The sequence below is a fragment of the Acomys russatus genome, chromosome 10 (assembly GCF_903995435.1).
Source record: "Acomys russatus chromosome 10, mAcoRus1.1, whole genome shotgun sequence".
NCBI classification, from domain to species: domain Eukaryota; kingdom Metazoa; phylum Chordata; class Mammalia; order Rodentia; family Muridae; genus Acomys; species Acomys russatus.
In genome coordinates, this window is record NC_067146.1 from 70914840 (window position 1) to 70935204 (window position 20365).

The 20365-nt window shown below is 47.2% G+C and overlaps 1 protein-coding gene across 1 annotated transcript; it reads right to left on the bottom strand.

The window, feature by feature from the left end:
• Positions 1-1378: 1378 nt before the first annotated feature.
• On the bottom strand, positions 1379-19491 carry Nfe2l3 (NFE2 like bZIP transcription factor 3). Its single transcript, XM_051152379.1, has 4 exons — positions 18761-19491; positions 4808-4978; positions 2960-3043; positions 1379-2661 (listed from the first exon to the last, which is right to left on the bottom strand). The coding sequence occupies exons 1-4, from the start codon at positions 19268-19270 to the stop codon at positions 1462-1464; spliced, it is 1965 nt and encodes a 654-aa protein (XP_051008336.1). The 5' UTR covers positions 19271-19491; the 3' UTR covers positions 1379-1461.
• Positions 19492-20365: the final 874 nt, after the last annotated feature.

Genomic DNA, 20365 nt, shown 5'->3' on the forward strand with positions numbered 1-20365 from the left:
ATTTGGAGGTCAATTAGGTGTTTGAGGGATTCAGATGCACAAATTGTATTGTTGCTTGGCCTGGTTGATCTCCAAGGTTAAGGGAAGAACACAAAGGTTTATGGTATCTACATGGGTCTTGAAACGTGTGCAATGCTGGGTCCTTCAGAAGAGCAGCCACTCAGCACTATTCACCACCCCGTTTCTACTGTAATGCTATTCCTGGCCTGGGTTTTGCTTTCACATGCTAGGAAGATCTTAGGATGTATAAAATGGGTTATACACCTGATGTGAATGTATGAAGCATTGGTTCACAGATTCCCACTTTTCATTTTGATTTTGCATGAGTTTGAGCCTAAACTTAAGCATTTTGGCATTACGAAAGGACTGACTTCTGCAATGGCTGATCTTTAGGCAATGTATTGGTCCCTGGTAATTTATTAAAAGTCTTCGATTACGGCTGGGTGTGATTGCACATGCTTTTAATCCCAGCAATTGGAAGGCAGAGGCGGACAGATCTCTTGAGTTAAAGGCCGGCCTGGTTTTAAAAAAGTGTTCTCTTCCTCTCAGCGGCGCCCCCCTCCCCTCCATGACTGGTCGAATTACAACAATGCAACCTTGGTTTTTTGTTTGATTCTTTGTTTTTTACTCCATTCCAAAAGTCATTTCTGTTTACTCTGGTTCATGGGAGTTTTTTAAATGGTTAATCTAACTTCAGAATATTTTAGGTTAGGAAATCACAGACATGGGCTGTGACTTGGTTGCATTTAGGTTTGAAGATTTGCAAGACCCCTTGAAGGCATTCCCTGTGTTTTTCATATTACTGATTTTACATATAAAAGGACAAATAAGGGGGCTGGAGAGATGGCTCAGAGATCCTGAGTTCAATTCCCAGCAGCTGCATGATGGCTCACAACCATCTATAATGTGATTTGACGCCCTCCTCTGGTGGGCAGGCAGGACACTATACACTTTTTTTTTTTTTTTTTTTAATTTTATGTGTGAATGTGTCAGATCCCTTGGAACTGGAGTTACAGTTGTGAGCTGCCATGTGGGTGCTAGGAATTGAACCCAGGTCCTTTGGAAGAGCAGACAATGCTCTTAACCACTGAGCCATCTCTCCAGCCCCCTTTAAAAAGGACTTTTGTTGAAATAAAATACATTCAAATATAAAATTTATTTTCACACAGTTTTACAAGTTAAATACTTTAAAAACTTCAGAAAACACTAAGGTTATTTCCATTTTAGACCATAAATGTCTTAAAAGCTTTCTAAAATGACCACCTTAGAAGGTGGTTGTATATCACTTCAACATAAGTACGAATCAGTGCAGTAGTGGTCCATACATGTGGATTCTCCCAACTTCACAGAAGCATAATCTTGAGCCCTATGCACTTGAACATGTGGCTGTAACTGATTTTAAGTTGCAGTATTTTTTAAGTCTTAAAAATAGCTTGAAGTTTGTGATGCAGGTCGCTGGAGCTACTTAGTTCCTTTTTTCCCTTTTGGTGCTTCCTTTTTGTGGCCAAATGTGACTAGTTCTTTGGGTACAATCAAAACAGTTCCATCATGGCTGTACTGAAGTGCATAGTGGTTTGGATTGACTGGCCTACCTTGGTCATCTCTTAACCTACTAAAAATGTCATGGTAAAGGTCATGCAGCTTCTGTCTCATGATGTCAATAGCTTTATTACATTGAGCTTGCTCACTCTTAAGGGCTTCCTTCTTTGCTTGTAAGTTACATATATCATCTTCTAGATTTAACATGATGTCTAGTTTACGTTTACGGCAGTTCTGAGCAGCAACTTTATTTTTTCCTCTTCGTCTGATGTCTCGGATGAGAGAAACTTGTAAATCTGTCAGACAGTGTCTACTTAACATACTGTTAAAAGAGTCAACAGGCATGCGGACAATTTCATCTACAGAGAAGGGAATATGCAGAGCTTTAGCACGCTGTTCATCTCTGCTCAAGTTTCTATCTGGGTCATCAAGGCACTCATTGATTTTCTGGGACTTCCCTGACCATGTAAAAGATTCAGGTGTGGGCTCTGGTACTCCTGACTGTGAGTGGTAAGTGTGGTCATGAAATACTTGTTCACATTCGAGATCCCCATGAAAGCCAGATACAGTCCTGTGATCCATATGGCAATGTTTATGGGGTTCTGGGTAGCAGCCTCCTATAGCGCCTAGGTCATTACTGTAACCTACAGCACCATCATACATACAGTGGGAAGAATTAGACTTGGTGATAGAGGTGTTATAACTTGAATTTAATGAAAGCCCAGAATTAGAGTCCGGTTCTTCAAAAAGTTGAGAAACTTCCAGTGGACTGAAACCTGTGGCTAATGACATTAGGTTTATTCCATCAAATATATTTGAATCAATGTCATACAAGTCTTGGCTTGTTAGATTCCTCATGTGATTGTCAGCAGGTGGAAGAGGCATTGCAAGAATGGCTTGCTCAGGATTGGTATGAGAATTTAACTGTAGAAATGGTTCTTGTGCCTGTGAAGACCTTGCTGCTGGATCTCTTCTAAATGTGTTGTTGGGACACAAAAGCATGGCTTCGTGGAGGTTGACATCATGGCTTATAGCTTGGCTCAAATTTATGTTATGTGGTGAGGAATTCACACTTTCGTTGACACTGCTCCAAAAAGGTGGGATGTCTTCCAGTGAGATGCCCTGAAGAGAAAAACAATTTTAAAAGGAGTTCCATTATCTTAAGTAATCTCACAGTCAATGTAAGCTAATGAGCATTCAATTGAGGAGAGGTTAAGAGACTCATAAACGCTACCAGGAAAACACCACTGATCTGAATTTGATAAAATGGTATTTTAACTCTCCCTTTGTACTTTAAAATGTACTTGGTAAATTGTTATGTCCTCCAAGTAGAAGAGTATGATTCACATAAAGGTCTGTTAATTCAAGGTTTGGCTTTGGGGTGGGGGTGTGTTTAAATACAAGTCAAGATTCCTTTTACCTCCAGGGAATGTTCAGGCTGTGATGAAAGCAGTTGAAATAAATCTTCCAGAGAAAAAGATGTATCTGACCAATGTAGATGGCTCTGTATACAAACAGAAAATGTTTACTGTCGGAAAAGCATTGACACTAGGTGTGGTGGTGCATACCTGTACTCCCAGCACTTGGGAGGCAGAGGCAGGTGGATCACTCAGCCAGCCTGATCTATAAAACTAGTCCAAGATAGCCAAGGCTACACAGAGAAACCCTGTCTGGAAGAAAAAAAAAAAAATGAAATCTTAGTTTTAGGCATTTTCCTGCTTTGGTTTTTTTTGGGTTGTTTGTTTTGTTTTTTGTTTTTTTTTGAGAGGGGCTTGTAACCAAGGCTGGTCTGGAATTCATGGCAGTGCTCCTGGCATGCACCATCACATCTGTCTCCCATTTTAAGAGTTTCTTGTTTGGTGGTGGTGGTGGTGATTTGAGAGAAAGGTCTTTTAATGTAACAACCCTGGGTGTCTTGGAACTCACTCAGGAGACCAAGCTGCCCTCAAACACAGATATGCCTTCCTCTGCCTCCTCAGTGCTGGGGGCCTGCATTGAAAGAGTTCATTTTTGCTTAAAGCTATTTTGTATAAATCTTTTAAAAAATATATATTTTATTAATTTATTCATATTACATCTCAATTGTTATCTTTTGTATGAATCTTATTCTTCAAGAGTTATTAACTATAAGTTCATTTTGACCGTATATTTGAGGGTCCCGATTTCTAGCAGATGAATAGTTCTGCTTCCTATTAGCATATGAATAGTTCTGCTTCCTATTAGCATTTTAGGTGGGAAGTTCATACCCTCCTGGATATGGATTTGAGGCCTTATCTCTAGTATCTTCTTTGAAACCTGGTTCCAGCTCTTTTGATTTTAGTTCCCAATTAAGTTGTGAACTTCAGTTCATTCTTTTATCACTAAAGTATCCAGCAAGGATGGAGAGATGGTTCAGATGGTAAAGCCGTCTCAGCACAAGTCCTGAGATCAGTTGCCAGAAACCATAGCAAAGTGGAAGGTGAGAACAGGCTCCACCGCATTGCCCTCTGACCTCCATACATGTGCCTGGCATGCACAAAATACCTACTCAGAATACACTAAGGTATCTGTTATGAAGCATATTGGGTGGGTGGGTGTGTCTGTATATCAATGCTTAATGAATAGTAACTTCTAAGTTGTTCCTTAATTGGAAAACTATTTTAGTGGCTTGTGGACTTCTTGTAGCCCAGGATGATGGTAGATCAACAGGGAATACAGATACTAGGCTGTCCTCAAATTCAGAGAGATCCACCTGCCTTTGCCCCTCAAGTGCTGTGATTAAAGGCATGGGCCACCACACCTGTTTTAAGATAGTCTATGACACCTAAGTCTGTACAATTTTGAGATTTCATTTCATATAACTTTGCTAATTGTCCCTGTTACATAAAGGCAGGCGTAGTGGTGCTTGGCTGTAATCTCACTATTTGGGAGGTAGAGGCAGAGGGATTGTAAACACAAAGTCAGCCCCAGGATACAAATAGCAAGGTCCAGCTGGATGTGGTGGCACACACCCTTAATCCCAGCACTGGGGAGGCAAAGGCAGGCAGATCCCTGTGAGTTCGAGGCCAGCCCAGTCTATAAAGTGAGTCTAGGACAGCCAAAGCTACACAGAGAAACCCTGTCTCAACCCCCTCCCCCCCCCAAAAAACCAAAACAACAAAAAGCAAGGCCCTGTCTCAGTAAAACTACAGAAACAGGAATTGTTGACTGTGAACGTAGCTTAGTCAGTAAAGTGCTTGCCTAGTGTACAGAAAGCCCTGGCAAACCTGGAACCTTCTCACATGCTTACCTCATTTCTAGACTCAGTGATCTCTGCTTCCCAGTCAAGTGCATCTGCCATTTTGTTTTCATCTTTCCTACTATGTTGTGATTTCGAGTGGCCTGATACCCTGTCCTCATTTTCTTCATGCTGGGAATTGTGATTCACAGTTTCATTCTTTTCTTTTAGTATCTCATTCTCCTGTTTAAAAAATATCAATAAATATGAAAAGTCTTTAGAAATCTTACTGTTGACTAAAAACCACAGTTATTGTCTGAGGCAGGCACCTCATTATTTCACTATCAAAGAAGCATTCAATTCTAAAACCAAGGTCAGCTTTATGTCCTGCCCCTCTTAAGCACCCCGAGATGTCTAATCTGCATAACTTAACTTGTATATATCCATAAAGCCCCTAAATTGAAATTACTAACAAATTAAAATTAGAAATCAATGTGACCACCAGGCAGCTTTTATTTAGTTCTCAATTGAAAACAGATCAAGACATTAAGTTGGAAGCAAATATTTATCAAATATAATAGACATATATATGAATATTCACATGTAGAAAAATCCAAGAGGCTTAACAAATTAAGTTTTGTGTTGTCTGTGAAAGGCAGATGGGATGGGGACGGGTTGGGAAAGGATTTGATTCACTTTATAGACCAAGTGTGTACTTTTATACCCAGAAGACATCTGCTTTTAATTACTTTAAGACAATTTTTAAATGGTGAGAGACTCTTCTAGTTAAATGTTACAGTGGAACAGGAACTATCTACTGACACTTTCCACTATGACACCAAAAGGCTGCGCATATGTCGCTCAGGTGTTACATCATTCAAAGATGTTTCCAATTTCTTTTTTATCTTATTTTTATTTATTTTTGGTCTCTCAAGACAGGGTTTCTCTTGTAGTTCTGGCTGTCCTGGACTCCCTTTGTAGACCAGGCCAGCCTTGAACTCATACCGATTTGCCTGCCTATGCATCCCAACTATTGAGATCAAAGGCTAAAGGCGTGCACCACTACATTGGGCTTTCTTTTTCTTTTTGAAACATAGGTCTCACTCTACAGTATGGAAGTCAGGTTGGCTTTAGCCTTGTGGCAGTCTTGCTTTCAGCCTTCACTCTCAGCACTGTGATTTCAGACATGAGGCTGCCCCCACCCCTCCTCTCTCGGTTCCTTTTCAAAGACAAGATCTCTTTGTGCAGCCTAATCTGGTCTTGAACTTGTGACCCTCTTGTTTTAACAGCGTACTGGGATTATAGGTCCCTGCCACCACTCCAGGATGGCTTTCTGATTTACAGGAGCATGATGCTAACAGGATTAACTCAAGGGTCTACCTCCCTACCAACACACAGAAACAGTTGAGAAATGTAAATGTCAACAAAATGAACATCTACAAATGCCGGGAGTGGGGTGGGGGTGGGGCGCAGGACAGAACGCCAATGTCCTAGAGGCCCACTTGGTTTTCTTGGCTTCTTTACCTGTCCAGCAGTACCTCACTCCGAGACACTCTGCTTTCCCTTGAGACTCTGGAGTGTTTTGTGTCTAGGGAAGTCAGTCTCTCCATGAGCACGTTTCTCAGGACACCCCACTACTTCCCTCCCCTCAGTTCCTTTGGTTGTTTCTTGTTTCCCATCTATGGGCAATACCCATTAGCCACTTATTGTGGGCTGGTACCTCCTACCACAACCCTTTCCTTGGTTCCTTATCACTCCTTTAGCTTCCAACCTATTATCTGTAGAGGAGTGTTAATTTAGAACATGGTTGCTCTGGCAAGATGATCTAGGCCTTTGTGATCCAGCTGGAATACAAACATGCCTTGAATGCAGGAGACAGAGTCAAACAGATCTGAGTTCAAGGCCAGCCTGGTATAGAGCAAGTATCAGGTAAAGAGAAGTTTAGGTGCAGGTGTGGACACCTTTAATCCCAAACAACCAAGGTAAAGTTAGTTTGTAGAAGGAAGCACCTATGCTTAAAAGTGATGTCTAATTGAGTGGCAGAAAAGCTGACAAATCAGAGAAGACTTGACAGAATAGGCCCAGTTTACAGTTATTCTGCCTATTTTTGTAGGGAAATCCTCCAAGCTCTGCTCTCAGTGTGTTCTCTCTTAAGTGCATTTCAACAAGGAATTTTGTTCCCAGCACAACACTGAAGTGGCTTGCCAGGCTGTCCCAAATCTAAAGGCTCTCCATTGATATTTTATCTGACCCATCAACAAATTCTTAGTCCCACTGTTGTCTTAGCCCCGCTCTCTGATATATTAAAGACTTTTTTTTTTTTTTTTAAACTTTATGTGTATGGATGTTTTGTCTGCATATATATCTGTATACCTCATGTGTGCCTGGTGTTCATGGAAGTCTATAGAAGGTGTTGGATGCCCTGGGGCAGGAGTTACCAACAGTCTTATGCCACCACATGTGTGGTAGGAATCAAACTTGAGTTGTTTAGAAGCTCACCCAGTGCCCTTTTACTTGTTTTTCTTTTTTCTTTTCTCCTTCTTCTTCTTCTTCTTCTTCTTCTTCTTCTTCTTCTTCTTCTTCTTCTTCTTCTTCTTCTTCTCTGTTTTTCAAGACAGGGTCTCTCTGTATAGCCTTGGCTGTTCTGGACTCACTTTGTAGACCAGGCTGGCCTCGAACTCACAATGATCCACTTGCCTCTGCCTCACAGGTGCTGGGATTAAAGGTGTGCACCACCACAGCCTGGCTTGCTTGTTTGTTTTTCAAGACAAGGTTTCTCTATGTAGCCCTGGCTGGCCTTGAACTCAGAGATCCACCTGCCTCTGCCTCTGCGTGTTGGGATAAAAGGCACGTGTCACCACCACCAGTCAGCCAGTGCTCTTAAACACTGAGCCATCTCTCCTACCCTTCTCTTTATTTTTTTTTTTTCCAAGAAAGGGTTTCTCTGTGTAGCCTTGGCTATCCTGGACTCTCTTTGTAGACCAGGCTGTCCTCGAACTCACAGAGATCCACCTGCCTCTGCCTCCCAAGTGCTAGGATTAAAGGACTGCGCCACCATAGCCTGGCTCTATATTTTTAAAAAGCACCTCTACTACCAACACCTAACCACTTTTTTTTCTGTACCATTTAGCACCAGCTATATTAATTTTTTGCTGTCTGTTCCACTAATATGGTAGGGTCTCTCTCTCTGTGTGTGTGTGTGTGTGTGTGTGTGTGTATGTTGGGGGACCTGCGCATATGTGCGCAGAAGCCAGAGGATGGTGTTTGAGTGTCTTGCTCCATATTACTCTCTGCTTTATTTTCTCTCATTGAACTTGGAATGAGGTGAGCAGCCATCAAGCCAAGCCCCCAAATTCCCCCTGTCTCTGCTCCCCCACCCTACAACACTGGGTTATAGGTGCCTAGTGGCTGTGCCTAAATTTTTACATGGGAATTTATATCCAGGTCTTCACACTTGCAGGACAAGCACATCCCCACCCACCCACCCACCAAGACTGGGTCCCTCTGTGTAGCACTGGCTGTCCTGGACTCACACAGTCTGCCTCCCAAGTACTGGGAGTAAAGGCATGTGCTACCACTGCCTTGCTAGGATGAGTTCTATCTATCCATCTACCCACCCATCCATCCATCTATCCATCTTCTTGGAGACAGGGTCTCTTCTCTACACAGCCCTAGGCTGGCCTTGAACTCACAAAGATTACATGTGCGCACAACCAAGCCCAGCATAAAACAGTCATTTCTTGAAGGCCGGGACCCTGTCTCCTGTCTACTCCAGAGTTTGTCATTTACTGTCCTTTAGCAACATCCTTAGACTGTGGCAGGAATCCTGGGCTAGTCCTGTCTGTAACCACAATGCCGAGTCGGCTTCCCTCAAGTGGGGAGGAAGTGAGGACCGGAGGAAGGGATTTCGGATCATCATTCCTTATACTGCTCATCTTTGTCCAGGCGTCTTTTGTCAACCCCGATGTTGGATTCCCAACAAACCGTATTTGGCTTATAAAACTGCTGTGATTGCATGGAATTTCTACAATCTGTAATGTGTGAGGTAATGAAATACACAAGAACACCCACACAAATTTGCAAACAGGAGTATATGCCATGTCAGCACACACAGGCTAGATCCCACCCATAAGGAAAACTGATCAGAGGAGCAGAAGTCTGGGAAGGCTGCATGGGTGTGTGAGTGAGTGAGTGTGTGTGCATGCGTGCACATGTGTGTCTTTTACAGTGTGATGGGCTGGTAACCTTCTGGGAAACACAGGGAAGAACTTAAGTTAGAGAAATTCTACATGACCAGAATAGCACTGTAGGCAACCAACAGTTGGCTAAAAGTACTTTCACGTAGGGCTGGAGAAATGGCTCTGCAGTTAAGAGCACTGGCTGTATACTTGCAGAGGACTTGGGTTCCATTCTCAGCATCCACATGGTGGCTCACAACCATCCCTAATTCCCAGGGGGATCCAACACCCTCTTCTGGCCTCTGTGATTCGATCAGTACAGCTACCAAAGCCAGGAGTGGCCTGGTACTGGGAGGGTTACCCTCAAGCTAACCGAGGAAAGGATGTCCCCCACCCCAGCAGCTGTGTAGCCTTGGACCACTTGCTAACCCTCTCTGACCCTCAGTTTCCTGAACTCCATGGAATTTGCCTTTTAAGTAGTTGGGGAAATGCCCCCCTTCATACAGTTGATATAGCTTTTATCTGCTAATCTTGAGAACAGCTGCCACCACCTCAATTGGCATTCCCAAAGAAAGCGATGTCCATTTCCCCCTGTGCCCCCTCCCCTCTATCCTTTGCAGCTCTGTCCTTTGCAGCTTCTCTCAACCTGCTGGCTCACAGCTGAGGCATAGGGGTGTCTTCAAGGAGTGCTTGTGCTTGTGGCCTACGCTCTTACAGCACAGGCAAGCTCAATGTGTCATTAAATTACTTTTACTTGTGTGTAGATGAGTTTTACCCTCATGGTCTAGAATCCCACTGGGGAAAAAAAAAGTTCCATGTGTGTCCTAGGAAGCTGGCATAAATGTGTGTGAGTGGGGCGGGGCAGGGCGGGGGCGGGTCACTTTATGTGATTTTTCAGACGCTTGAAGGGAGGCCTGCCTCACCATATCCTGCTCTCATTCTGCACAAGGAACCCCCCTCATTGGGGAACCTCAGGTTAGGACTTCTGAGCAGCCTTTCTCCAAAGTCTCAGCCTTTTCTCTGTGGCGCCTCGGTTGTGTCGTTGGGCCTCTTCTTGCCCAGCAGGCTAGAACCCCTGCTTCCTGTTCGTCTCAGTCACCCAGGCAAGTCTGGAGGGAAAGTTTTCTCTATCAGGGAAAAGTAGGGTGAGGGGATGTGAGGTGCCAAGCTGGGCTTTTCTCTACCAGCTTTTGTTTTTGCTTTTTGTTTTGTTTTTTTTCTCTTGTAAAGTCGCTGAAGACCCTGTCTGCTGGCAGCTTCGACTTATTCCACCATACTGGGTCCTGAGGAATGAATGGGTGTGGGTGGCGGGATTGCTCCTCTGACTCCTGCTGTGCCCTTTGTGAGCACTTGCAGCTGGCCTAACTGGCCCTTTCATTTTCTCACCTGGGGGAGGAGGGCTGCGACCTGCTTTGACTCTGAAGCTGGGTGAACCTTCAAAAGACAAAGAACAGAGCCCTGTCTGTGAGTGGGATGACATCAGAGGAGCTGTGAATTGAGGCCCGTCTCTAGGCTGGAGGCAACCTGGAGTCATCCGGCCTAGAGAGAACCAAGGAGCCAGATAAAGACAGCCTGTGTCCTGTTTGGCCTGGGTAGTTTTTAATAGCAGTTTACAATAATTACAGCTCATGTCTACTGAGCTCTCACTGGAGGCACCGCGGCTAGTACCTCACTTAAGCTGTTTAGCAGCCTGGCAAGGTATGTACTGTTAACATTCCTTCCACAGAGGAGGCAACTGAGGCACAGAAGTTAGACAGGTAACCTTCTGTCACAAAGCGAGTGACAGGACTTGCCTCTGGTGGTGGGCGTTTTCATTTCATAGCCAGCTAACACCTGGTGCCGATTTTTTTCTTTGGAAAATTCTCTTCTGCTCTGATACTTTACATTAAAAAAAAAAAAAAAAAAAAAAGTTATTTAAGCCAAATGTGGTGGTGCACGCCTTTAATTCCAGCTCTTGGAGGAAGAAGCCAGCCTGGTCTACAAATCAAGTTCCAGGATAGCCAGGGCTTGTCACACAGAGAAATCCTGTCTTGAAAAACAAAACAAATTAATTAGTGTGTGTGTGTGTGTGTGGGGGTGCGCATGTGAAAGTCAGGGGACAACTTGCAGTTTTCCTATTCCACCCTGTGGGGCCCAGGGATTGCACTCGGGGCCTCTTGTTTGATGGCAGGAGCCTTGGCCCACAGCACCACCTTACCACTGGCCCCTCATCATTAGTATTTATTTATTTGCAAGCTAAGCCCCTCATCTCCCAGCCCATTCCACTTCATTCCAGCGAAATATTACTGGGAATGTGGGACATCAAAGGAGTTTGGGAAACTGAGTTTCAACTTTAAAGCACCTGCTCCGTCAGATGACACATTATCTCTGACCCTCCCTTCCTTCTGCCCGCCTCCTGCATACAAACAGCTCCTTGGCTATCTAAAATGACCAGTCACATCCCACTGCCAGTCTGATCTCGTTCCCTAGCAGGAAAAAAAGGAAAGGGTCCTTTCAAGCCGGAGTGGACTCTGCCTGGCGACAGTCTTCAGCAGTCAACTGGAGAGGATGAAGACTCCTGGGAGGCTGACACGGAACTCAGGGCATCTGCTCACACACAAGAACCAAACGGAGCCCTTCCACATGCCACTTAGTCCTCACAAGAACTATCCAAAGGCGACATCAGTATTCTCGTCTCGCCAATTTGGATAGGCGGGTTTGCAGTGGTGCCAGGTGGAGGTGGGGCTAAAGCAGCTTGACTTGTCAAGGCATCCAGTGTCCATGGACTCAACTGAACAGGCTATCTTGCTCTGTAGGGATCCACGGACATGGTTACACCAGCTGACTTCAATTATCTTCAGTAATTGAGTAGCCTCATCCAGTGGGGTTGAAAGACTTCAGGAGTAACACAGAGGCTTCCAGGAGGAGAAATTTGGCCATGAGCCTGCAGCGTCCCGGCTTCTGGTAAGCGGCCAGGGTATTCTATCGCCTTAGCTGTTTGCACTTGCCAGTTCCTACAGCTGTGTTGGCCAACTCCTTGATTTGTCTGATTGAGTGTGTTTATTCATTCATATTCTGTTCATTCCGTTCCCTCCACGACCCTCCCCCCCCCAAAACCTGGCTCAGAAGATGGGAACCCAGCTCTAGGCCCTGGGGGCTTCCCAAGGCACGACCACACTCTGCCAGCCACCACCTGCTACCCACCCACAACATATGGGGCACATGCCTCCGCCACCTCCAGCTGCTCAGAGAGGTATGAATGGTCACAAATCTGTCACAGCTGTGTCTGAGGAGCCATTCCCACATGAAGCTGTCCCAAACGGGAGCAGACTGTTTTTCTCTTTGAAGTTCCCAAGTGGGTGGGAGGCACGGCTTACTCAGTGTAGAAACAGTAGCCAGCTCTAATCCGGGCAAGGTTACTAGCGTGTTCTATCAGTTTAGAACACTCCTAAACCTTGCCAGCTGAGACAATTATGATAACTTGAAAGTCTACTCTTCAATGACCCCATCCACTTGAGTGGCTGACCGGAAGTGACCACGAAACGATTTCAGAGCTGATCTACTCTCTACTTGGTGATCTGGCCTTGAAGGACCCAAAACCCATCACAGTCATGGCATCCACGTACTGCAAGCCTTAGTACAGTGACCCTGCACATTGCATATGCTGCCCCTGGCCTTGGGCCAACTGAAGTTGAACCTCAGTCGTCACACTCCAGACACTACAGTTCAAAGTAGAGGGTGCTCTGTGTGACAGAAGAAAGGCTACAGGGTGCTCAGGGGACGAGGAGGTGCTTTGGAGATGGGTGACAGCTGAGCCAGCCTGAGGCTTTAGCAGTGAAAGGCACAGAGAAATTCAAGGCTGGCCTTCTGGACAAAAGATAAGAGAGGCAGAAGTGACCCTGGGTTGTCTGGGGAAAGGAGGAGAAGGAGGTTTGGGTTGGCAAGTAGGTCACAGGCAATTTATCAACAGACTATTAGTTCAGGAAGATCAGTGTCACAGTGGCTACACCTGGGGAGCCTGGAATGACAAAATACCGAGCTGAAAGGTAAGGAGCTGATGGAGCTTCCTCAACAGAAGCAGCCCTGGTAGCAGAGCAAAGTCGGGGGTGGGGACGGGGGGGTGGGGTGGGGTGGGGACAGGGAATGGGGGGAGGGTAGGGGTGACAACGATGACTCTGGAACCCTGCAGGATGATCGATTGACAGGAGCGAAGGCCAACCCTGCTCAGCTTGATCGGCCCCATTTCCCCCAACAACCCTGTTAGCACCCATTTTACAGAAAAGAGAAGTGTGACCCCTCCCCCGTCACTGGCCTGCCCTGAATCCTGGGCCCTGTATATTGGATTCTTACTATGTGAACTAAGCAGGAAAATAGGAAAGTGGGGCATAACTGAACAGATGAGGAGGAGATTCCTCTGTAATCCACCAATACCCCCCACCCCGCAAAAAAATACAAACCAAACCAAACAACAACAAAACCATAATCATGGTGACAACGGTTTAAATGAAAGCGCTCAGAAGGACACACGGAGTGCTGCCACAAACAGCGCCCCCCCACCCCTACCACCATCACCCCTGTACGGAAACCAGCTGACTCAGCGACTAATAGCTGGATACTGAGCAAGCTGTGTCCTCTAAAATCCCCACTAAGTCCTAACTCCTAGCCCTAAGAATGCAGCCACAGTAGGAAACCCGGTCACTGGGAGAGAGCTGGGTGGACCCTATGTGACTGCCCTTCCTAAAGAAGAGGGGCATGTGAAGAGGAAGGCAAGAGTCTGACTGGGCAGCAGAGGCCGCAGAATACCAACAACCCCCTTCAAACCACCAAAACACAGATTCTCCCATCAATCCTTAGAAGGAATCAACCTGCTGATATTTTGCTTTCGACTTCTTGTCCCTCAGCGAACTTCTATTTAAGCGCCCAGTCTGTGGGTCCGAGTGCAATGGCCCATGCCATTCTTTCCCAATGAAGGAGCCAAAGTACACCTTTACAATGTCCACTAAGAGCAAACTGAAAAGCCTGCAGTGAAGCCACACTGCCATGAGTGAAGACTATGCCTGTACCACGGCTCAGTGAAAACCAAGTGCTTGCTTCCATCTCTGACCACTTGCCTAGACATTAGGGAAAACTTGATTTTTGAAATGGAGACAAAATTTACTTCAACATCAGAGATGCCTTTTTCTTCCCTTCATTCTTCAGATTAACTATGGGCCGCAGTGATTATACAACCCAAAGGACACATCCTAAAGAAAGACAGGATGTTTGGTAGGATCGCTCAGACAGCAGAAGGTTGATGAGGCAGGATATACATCTACAAGATGACCACAAACCAGCACAGTTCCCAACAGCTCTTTGAAATGTTGACATATATTCAACTCTACAAAATTGTCACTTTAGCCGTGGTGGTGCTCACCTTTAATCCCAGCACTCAGGAGGCAGAGGCAGGGAGATCTCATTGAGTTCAAGGCCAGCCTTGTCTACAAAGCAAGTGCAGGACAGCCAAGGCTACACAAAGAAACCCTGTCTCAAAAAAAAAAAAAAAAAAAAAAAAAAACAAAATTGTTACTTTAATTTGTTTATTGTTTTCTTTTATGTGTATGGGTGCTTTCGTGCACGTATATATCTGCACACCCTGCAATGCCCGGAACCTGAGTTACCTGGTTGGTAGCCACCATCTGCTTGCTGGAACCCAAATCTGGGTCCTCAGCAAGAGCAGCAAAGTGCCCTCGGGGGCAGGAAGTGGGTGTCAGATCTGCCCAGAACTGGAGTAACAGTGTGAGTCACCACATGGGAAAGCTGGGTAGCTTTATTTCTTGAGAGCCTATAGGCTTCATCAGTTCTAAGTGAATGGCCATGGTATAAAAGGAAGCTGTCAGCTCCGGGGAATTCCAAGTCTGTTTTCATGATTATTAGCGCCTCTAAGAAGTGAAATCAAAGCAGTACTTTCTTTTGATTCTTTTAACATCTCCTACTGTAAAATGTTTTTTGCATGTGTATGAAGGCTGTCAAAAGTTAAACTCTAAAGCCAGAACCTTCTACCACTTGAATGTAAGCCACTGGAATTTTCTGGCATATAAGATGACTGGCCGCATAAGATGACCCCCAACTTTTCCATTAAAATATAGAGTTTGGAATATACTCACCATGTAAGACTACCCCTCTTCCAACACACACCCTGTGCAGCAGACTCGGGCATGTGTCTATTTGTAGGCAGGGCACAGCCAGCCAGCGCCAGCCTACACTGCCCCTTTAAGGTGCGCTCCACGCTCATCCTCACAGCCCTCCACGAATGAGTGCGTTCTGGTGGAGAGCCAGGAAGATGTGTGCAGCTTGCTCCTCCCTGCTTCATACTCCCTGCACAGAGGAGGGGATCAGCTATGGCACCCCACCCCCCCCCCCCACTATATGTGCTGGACATATGAAGCAAGCTGCAGCTAAGTACCTGGCATATAAGACAACCCCGACTTTGGGACGGATTTTTCAGGGGCAAGAAGTTGTCTCATATGCCAGAAATATATGGTACCTATCAATTATCTAATTCTCTACCTACCCACCCTACCCATCCTACACATCGACTCCCCTGTCAGCACACCGGATAGACACTCAAGTCCAAAGGAAGCAGCAGATGGGAGCAGGCGCAGATTTCACAAGTTGGGAAAAGAACAGGTGTGACCCAGGCACTGAACTGGCATTTCACACTCCTCCTCCTCCAGGAAAACTTCACTCCACCACTGTTAGTGAGATGCTGGGGCTTGTATTCGCATAACCCACGGAGGAAGTGGTACTGCTTCTCTAACCCGTTTTTTCCCCCCAGTCATAATCTTCATTAGGAATGCACAGCCTGTTTTTTATTTTATTATGGCTTTTAAAGGATTTATTTATTTTTACCCATCGTGTATGGGTGTTTTGCCTATACATCTATCTGTCTGTGCGCCCTGCACATGCCGTGCCCTCAGAGGTCAGGAGAGGGCATCGGGTCTTCTAAAACTGGAGTTACAGATGGTTGTTACCCACCATGGTGAGTGCTTGGATCCAAACCTGGGTCCTCTGCAAGGGCAGCAAATGCTCTTAACCCCTGGTATCTCGAGCAGGCATCCTGCCTTTTAAAAAAGCAATTCACCGGGCATGGTGGCACGCGCCTTTAATCCCAGCACATGGGAGCCAGAGGCAGGCAGAGCGCTGTGAGTTCGAGGACAGCCTGGTCTACAAAAGCAAGTCCAGGATAACCAGGACTGTTACACAGAGAAACCCTGTCTCGAAAAATCTAAAAAAAGAGAGAGAGAGAGAGAGAGAGAGAGAGAGAAACCTTGTCTCAAAAAACAAAAACAAACAAACAAACAATCCAAACCAGGCATAGTGACACACACTTGTAATCCCAATACCTAAGAGGCTGGGACAAGAGGACTAAGAATTCAAGGCCAGCCTGGTGGTCAACTATACTTGTGGTTGCTCATACCTATAATCTCAGCACTAGAGGGAGAAGAGGAAACCTCAAGAGTTCAAGGTCATTCTGGCAACATAGCAAGTTCAAGACCAACCTTGGATACATTACACCCTATCCCAAAACCACCACCACCACCACCACCACCAGCCCCAAGAAGACCATAAGCAAACAAACAACTCTAAGACCAGAAAGCAGTTGTCGTGGGGCCAGGAGACAGGCTGAGTCAAGGGCCGACTCATCCTATCCCAGATGCATTCTTATGGGGAAGAGCCTGAACACAGCCCACTGTAGTTAATATACCAATCTGGGAAACAGAAGACTCGGAGTCTCAGGCCGCTTCTGGCATCAACTGGTGCATGGATTTAGCCAAGTTCCCTGACCTCCTTGGTTTTCTTTACAAAATCGGACATGTGCAAGGCACTTCCACAATGGCGCACTGGCTCCTAACCCTCTAAAGGGCTGGGCAACTTATCACTGCTTGATGGAACAGAACCACCCTCCCACCACCACCACCCCTCTCCCACTGCTACCACAGTCTAGTAGGAACACATATCAGCACAGCCAGGGAAGATATTGCCAAGAAAAGGGTTAAGGGGTTATGGGAGATGGGAGGAGGTGGGACCACAATGACTTTAATCTTTCCTCTATGAAAGAGGGTCTCTAGGCCCTTGTGAGGATTATGGCTGACACAGAGGGCAAGAGGAAGATAGGAGGAGCCTGACACCTGGATTCATATCCCATCCTCCATCACGAGCCAGGCTTTTTAAAAAAACAAAACAAAACAAAACAAAAACAACAGAAAACTTGTGTGAGTCTTTTCTTCTGGAGGCAGGGGAGAATTCAAGACAGGATTTATCTGGCTGTAGCCCTGGCTGTCCTAGCTTTGTAGACCAGGCTGTCCTCGAACTCAGAGATGGGCCTGCCCTTGCCTCTGAGTGCTGGGATTAAAGGCATGTCCCACCGCAGCCACCACCATCACTGCCTGCCTTCAAGTCCCTTAAGCCGTGTTTCAGTTCCCAAGGCTCTCAGAGATGCCAGCCCAGGGGTCTACATAGGTATCAACCAAGTAATGGGGGGGGGGGGGGGAAGGGAATTCCTCAGAGGGAGAAAAAAAGCCTTCCTTCCCTTCAAAGGCTTGTACACTTAGCGCGCTAGATGATTTTCGGCTATGAGAGAGGTGCGGGACTGCCTTATACAGAATCTAATCTAGAATTTCAAACCCACACTTTACAGGACTTGAAAATGGATGCAGATGCCCTCCGAAGATGAGAGGTGTCCTTCCTCGGGTGACACCCCTTCCCCTTTGGAGTTCAGACCTATACATTGGAATAGGGAGTGGTTTCCAGTCTCTTCTAAACCAGCAGGAAGCTACCAACGGCTAACGCCAACCCCCACCCCATCAGCTCCCTTCCCCTTGGAGGAAGGGATCAGATCAGCATCACAGTGAATCACCAGCGCCTCACGCAATGACCCACCCCCCCCTCCAAGAAAGGGTGGAGGAGCCCGTCAGGCAACTGCCTACACAAACAGGGTGATTTTGAAGCGCCGCAAACAAACCAGTTTAGCCCCATTTTGCATAAGACTGCTCTTTTCAAAAACAACAGTCAAACACTTGTGGATTCACAACAGACAGCGTCAAGCTCTGGGCCCAAGAGGAAGCTCCGGGAGAGGCAGGAGCTCTCTAGATGCCGAGGTCTTTCCAGTTCCAGTACATAGGTCTTGGGGGGAACTGTTTAAATACAAAAAGAGTTCAGCTGAAGGGTAGCAGCGGCAACCAACCAAAGGGCATTCGCGTGTCACAGGCAAGTCTACGTGTTTTGTGCACGTTAATAAGGGATTTCCATTAGGGAGGACTCTCAGGCGAGGAGGTGGATGGTTGGATCACAGAGGGACCAACTGCACTGAACACCGTGGCTCCTTATTCCTACAGCACAACCACAAACAGGCTACAGATAAGGTTAAATTCAGGGCAAGGGCCCTGCCTTGGTTTGGTTGCGTGTTTCTTCAGGATGCGAATCTTCTCAGAGGCTGAGAAGCCTCCTCCAGATCCTCCACTCACGCACAGGTTTCCCAACAAGGCATCTTTATGCACTCGGGGTATGGATTAAAGATTCAAATACCACGGTCCAGACGGCTTCCCCATTACCAAACTACCCTCTACACCCACCAAACGCAAGGAAGGGTGTTCTTCCCACGCAAATGGATTTCATCTACTTTCCCCCCAAATCAAACCCCCAGCACTCACCTCCTTCATTCAAAAAGAGGTGGGGCAGGTTTGTCTCACAACCTACAACACCCTAGGGTAAGGAGAAAAAAGATCGCGCGCGTGTCCCTGCCTAGCCGTCGCGACCCTAGGGCTCGGGGCCAGTCCTTCCAGTCCTAGAGGGCTTAGACTTGCCACTCGCTAGAGTCCCTTTAGGTTACCTGGCTGGCGCGTCCGCCTGCGTCTAGCACCTGAGTCGTCGGTTCTGCCGCCTTCTCCTCTTCCTCCTCCTCGGCGGCTAGAGGGCTGCTATGAGCCGCTCGAGGATCCCCGCCGCCCGCTGGTGGCGCCTGGCCGCCGTCTCCCACGGCCGACGAGGCTGCGGTGCCGAGCAGCCCGTGGGCCCCGTCTGCGTCCCCGGTCGCCACGCTGTGCACTAGCCACGCGTCTACGCGGGTGCGGGGAATGAAGGGGACGCCGAGAGCGCGCACTTCGCTCAGCAGCCGGTCCTTAGCAGGCAGCAGGGGGCTGCGTCCCCAGCCTTCCGAAGCCGAAAAGGGACTAGAAGCCGAGGCGGGGCGGGTGGGACAGAGCGGGAGCAGCTCTTCCCAAAGTGCGGCGGCCGGTGGTGGCTGGCAGAGGTCCAGGTCCACACGGAGCCCAGCCAAGCTCAGCAACAGCGTGAGGTGCAGGAGGCCGCCGCCCGCCCACCACGGCTTCGGGAGCTTCATCTCCCACGGCGCGCCTTGGGATGCGGGCGCCCACCCGGCCGGGCACTGCAGCCTCAGCGGTGACACTTGCGGAGTCTCTGTCGCTGGCACCAGCCGGGAAGACAATGGATCAGGACGTACAAGGGGCCGTCGCAGCCTCTCTCCAGCTAGGCACAAAGGCGCTCCCTCGGCTGCTCGCACAGTGCCTGGCGCGGCCGGGGACCCAGAAAGGCGGAGGAGGAGGCACCTGCAACACCCAACTCTCAGGGCATGCCCTACGGCCTGGCCACGCCCTACAAATAAGCCCCGCCCCTAGTCAAGCTTCGCCCCGCCCCGCCCCGAGCCGACACTTTACTCCAGGAACACAGACACGTCTGTCCGTGTCTCCAAGCCTTTTTATAGGAGGAGCCTGAAAGCATTTTGGAATGGATTTGGGGCTCCCAGAAGCCGCCGGCAGCCCTGTGGTAGTGAGTTGGAGCACTCTAGCTGAAAAAAACTAGGGGTGGGAGCGGTGGAAAGTTCGGGAAGTTGAGTGGGAGGAGACAGGGTGTGTAAACTGGGGGGGGGGGTGGGGGGGGGGACAATTTCCGGAAGTACCAAGCATATGTAGGCACTTGTAGGGACAACTGGCCAGCACAGAGGAAAAGAGGAGTAGACCCTGAATTCAAATTGCGTCCCCATCACTAGCCAGTTTTACAAGTTTGTACGGTTTTCTTAATAATCTGTGTTTCTGTTCCCTTGTCTATAATACAAGGATAATAGCACCTCAAACAGGGATTCAGGGAGGTCAGATGAACTCAACAAAAGTCAGGAATCGATACAGATTCCAAGCCCCCTTTCCTTCTTCTTCTTCTTCTTTTTTTTTTTTTTTTAATTTTTGTTTTGTTTTGGGGTTTTCAAGACAGGGTTTCTCTGTGTAGCCTTGACTGTCCTGGACTCGCTTTGTAGACCAGGCTGGCCTCAAACTCACAACGATCCTCCTGCCTCTGCCTCCCAAGTGCTTGGATTAAAGGCGTGCGCCGCCGCCACCACCACCGCCACCGCCTGACTCCAAACCGCCTTTTCAATGAAAGAATATTACGTAGACACATGCACATATGTTTCTACACCTTCACA

Excerpts from the sequence above, each read along its gene's own strand:
- Nfe2l3 (XM_051152379.1), bottom strand. The coding sequence starts at position 19,270 with ATGAAGCTCCCGAAGCCGTGGTGGGCGGGCGGCGGCCTCCTGCACCTC. Across the intron at positions 3,044-4,807 it reads TCACTGAGTCTAGAAATGAG|AGCCATCTACATTGGTCAGA; the intron begins GTAAGCATGTGA and ends GTTTGTATACAG. Across the intron at positions 2,662-2,959 it reads AGCCTGAACATTCCCTGGAG|GGCATCTCACTGGAAGACAT; the intron begins GTAAAAGGAATC and ends TTTTCTCTTCAG.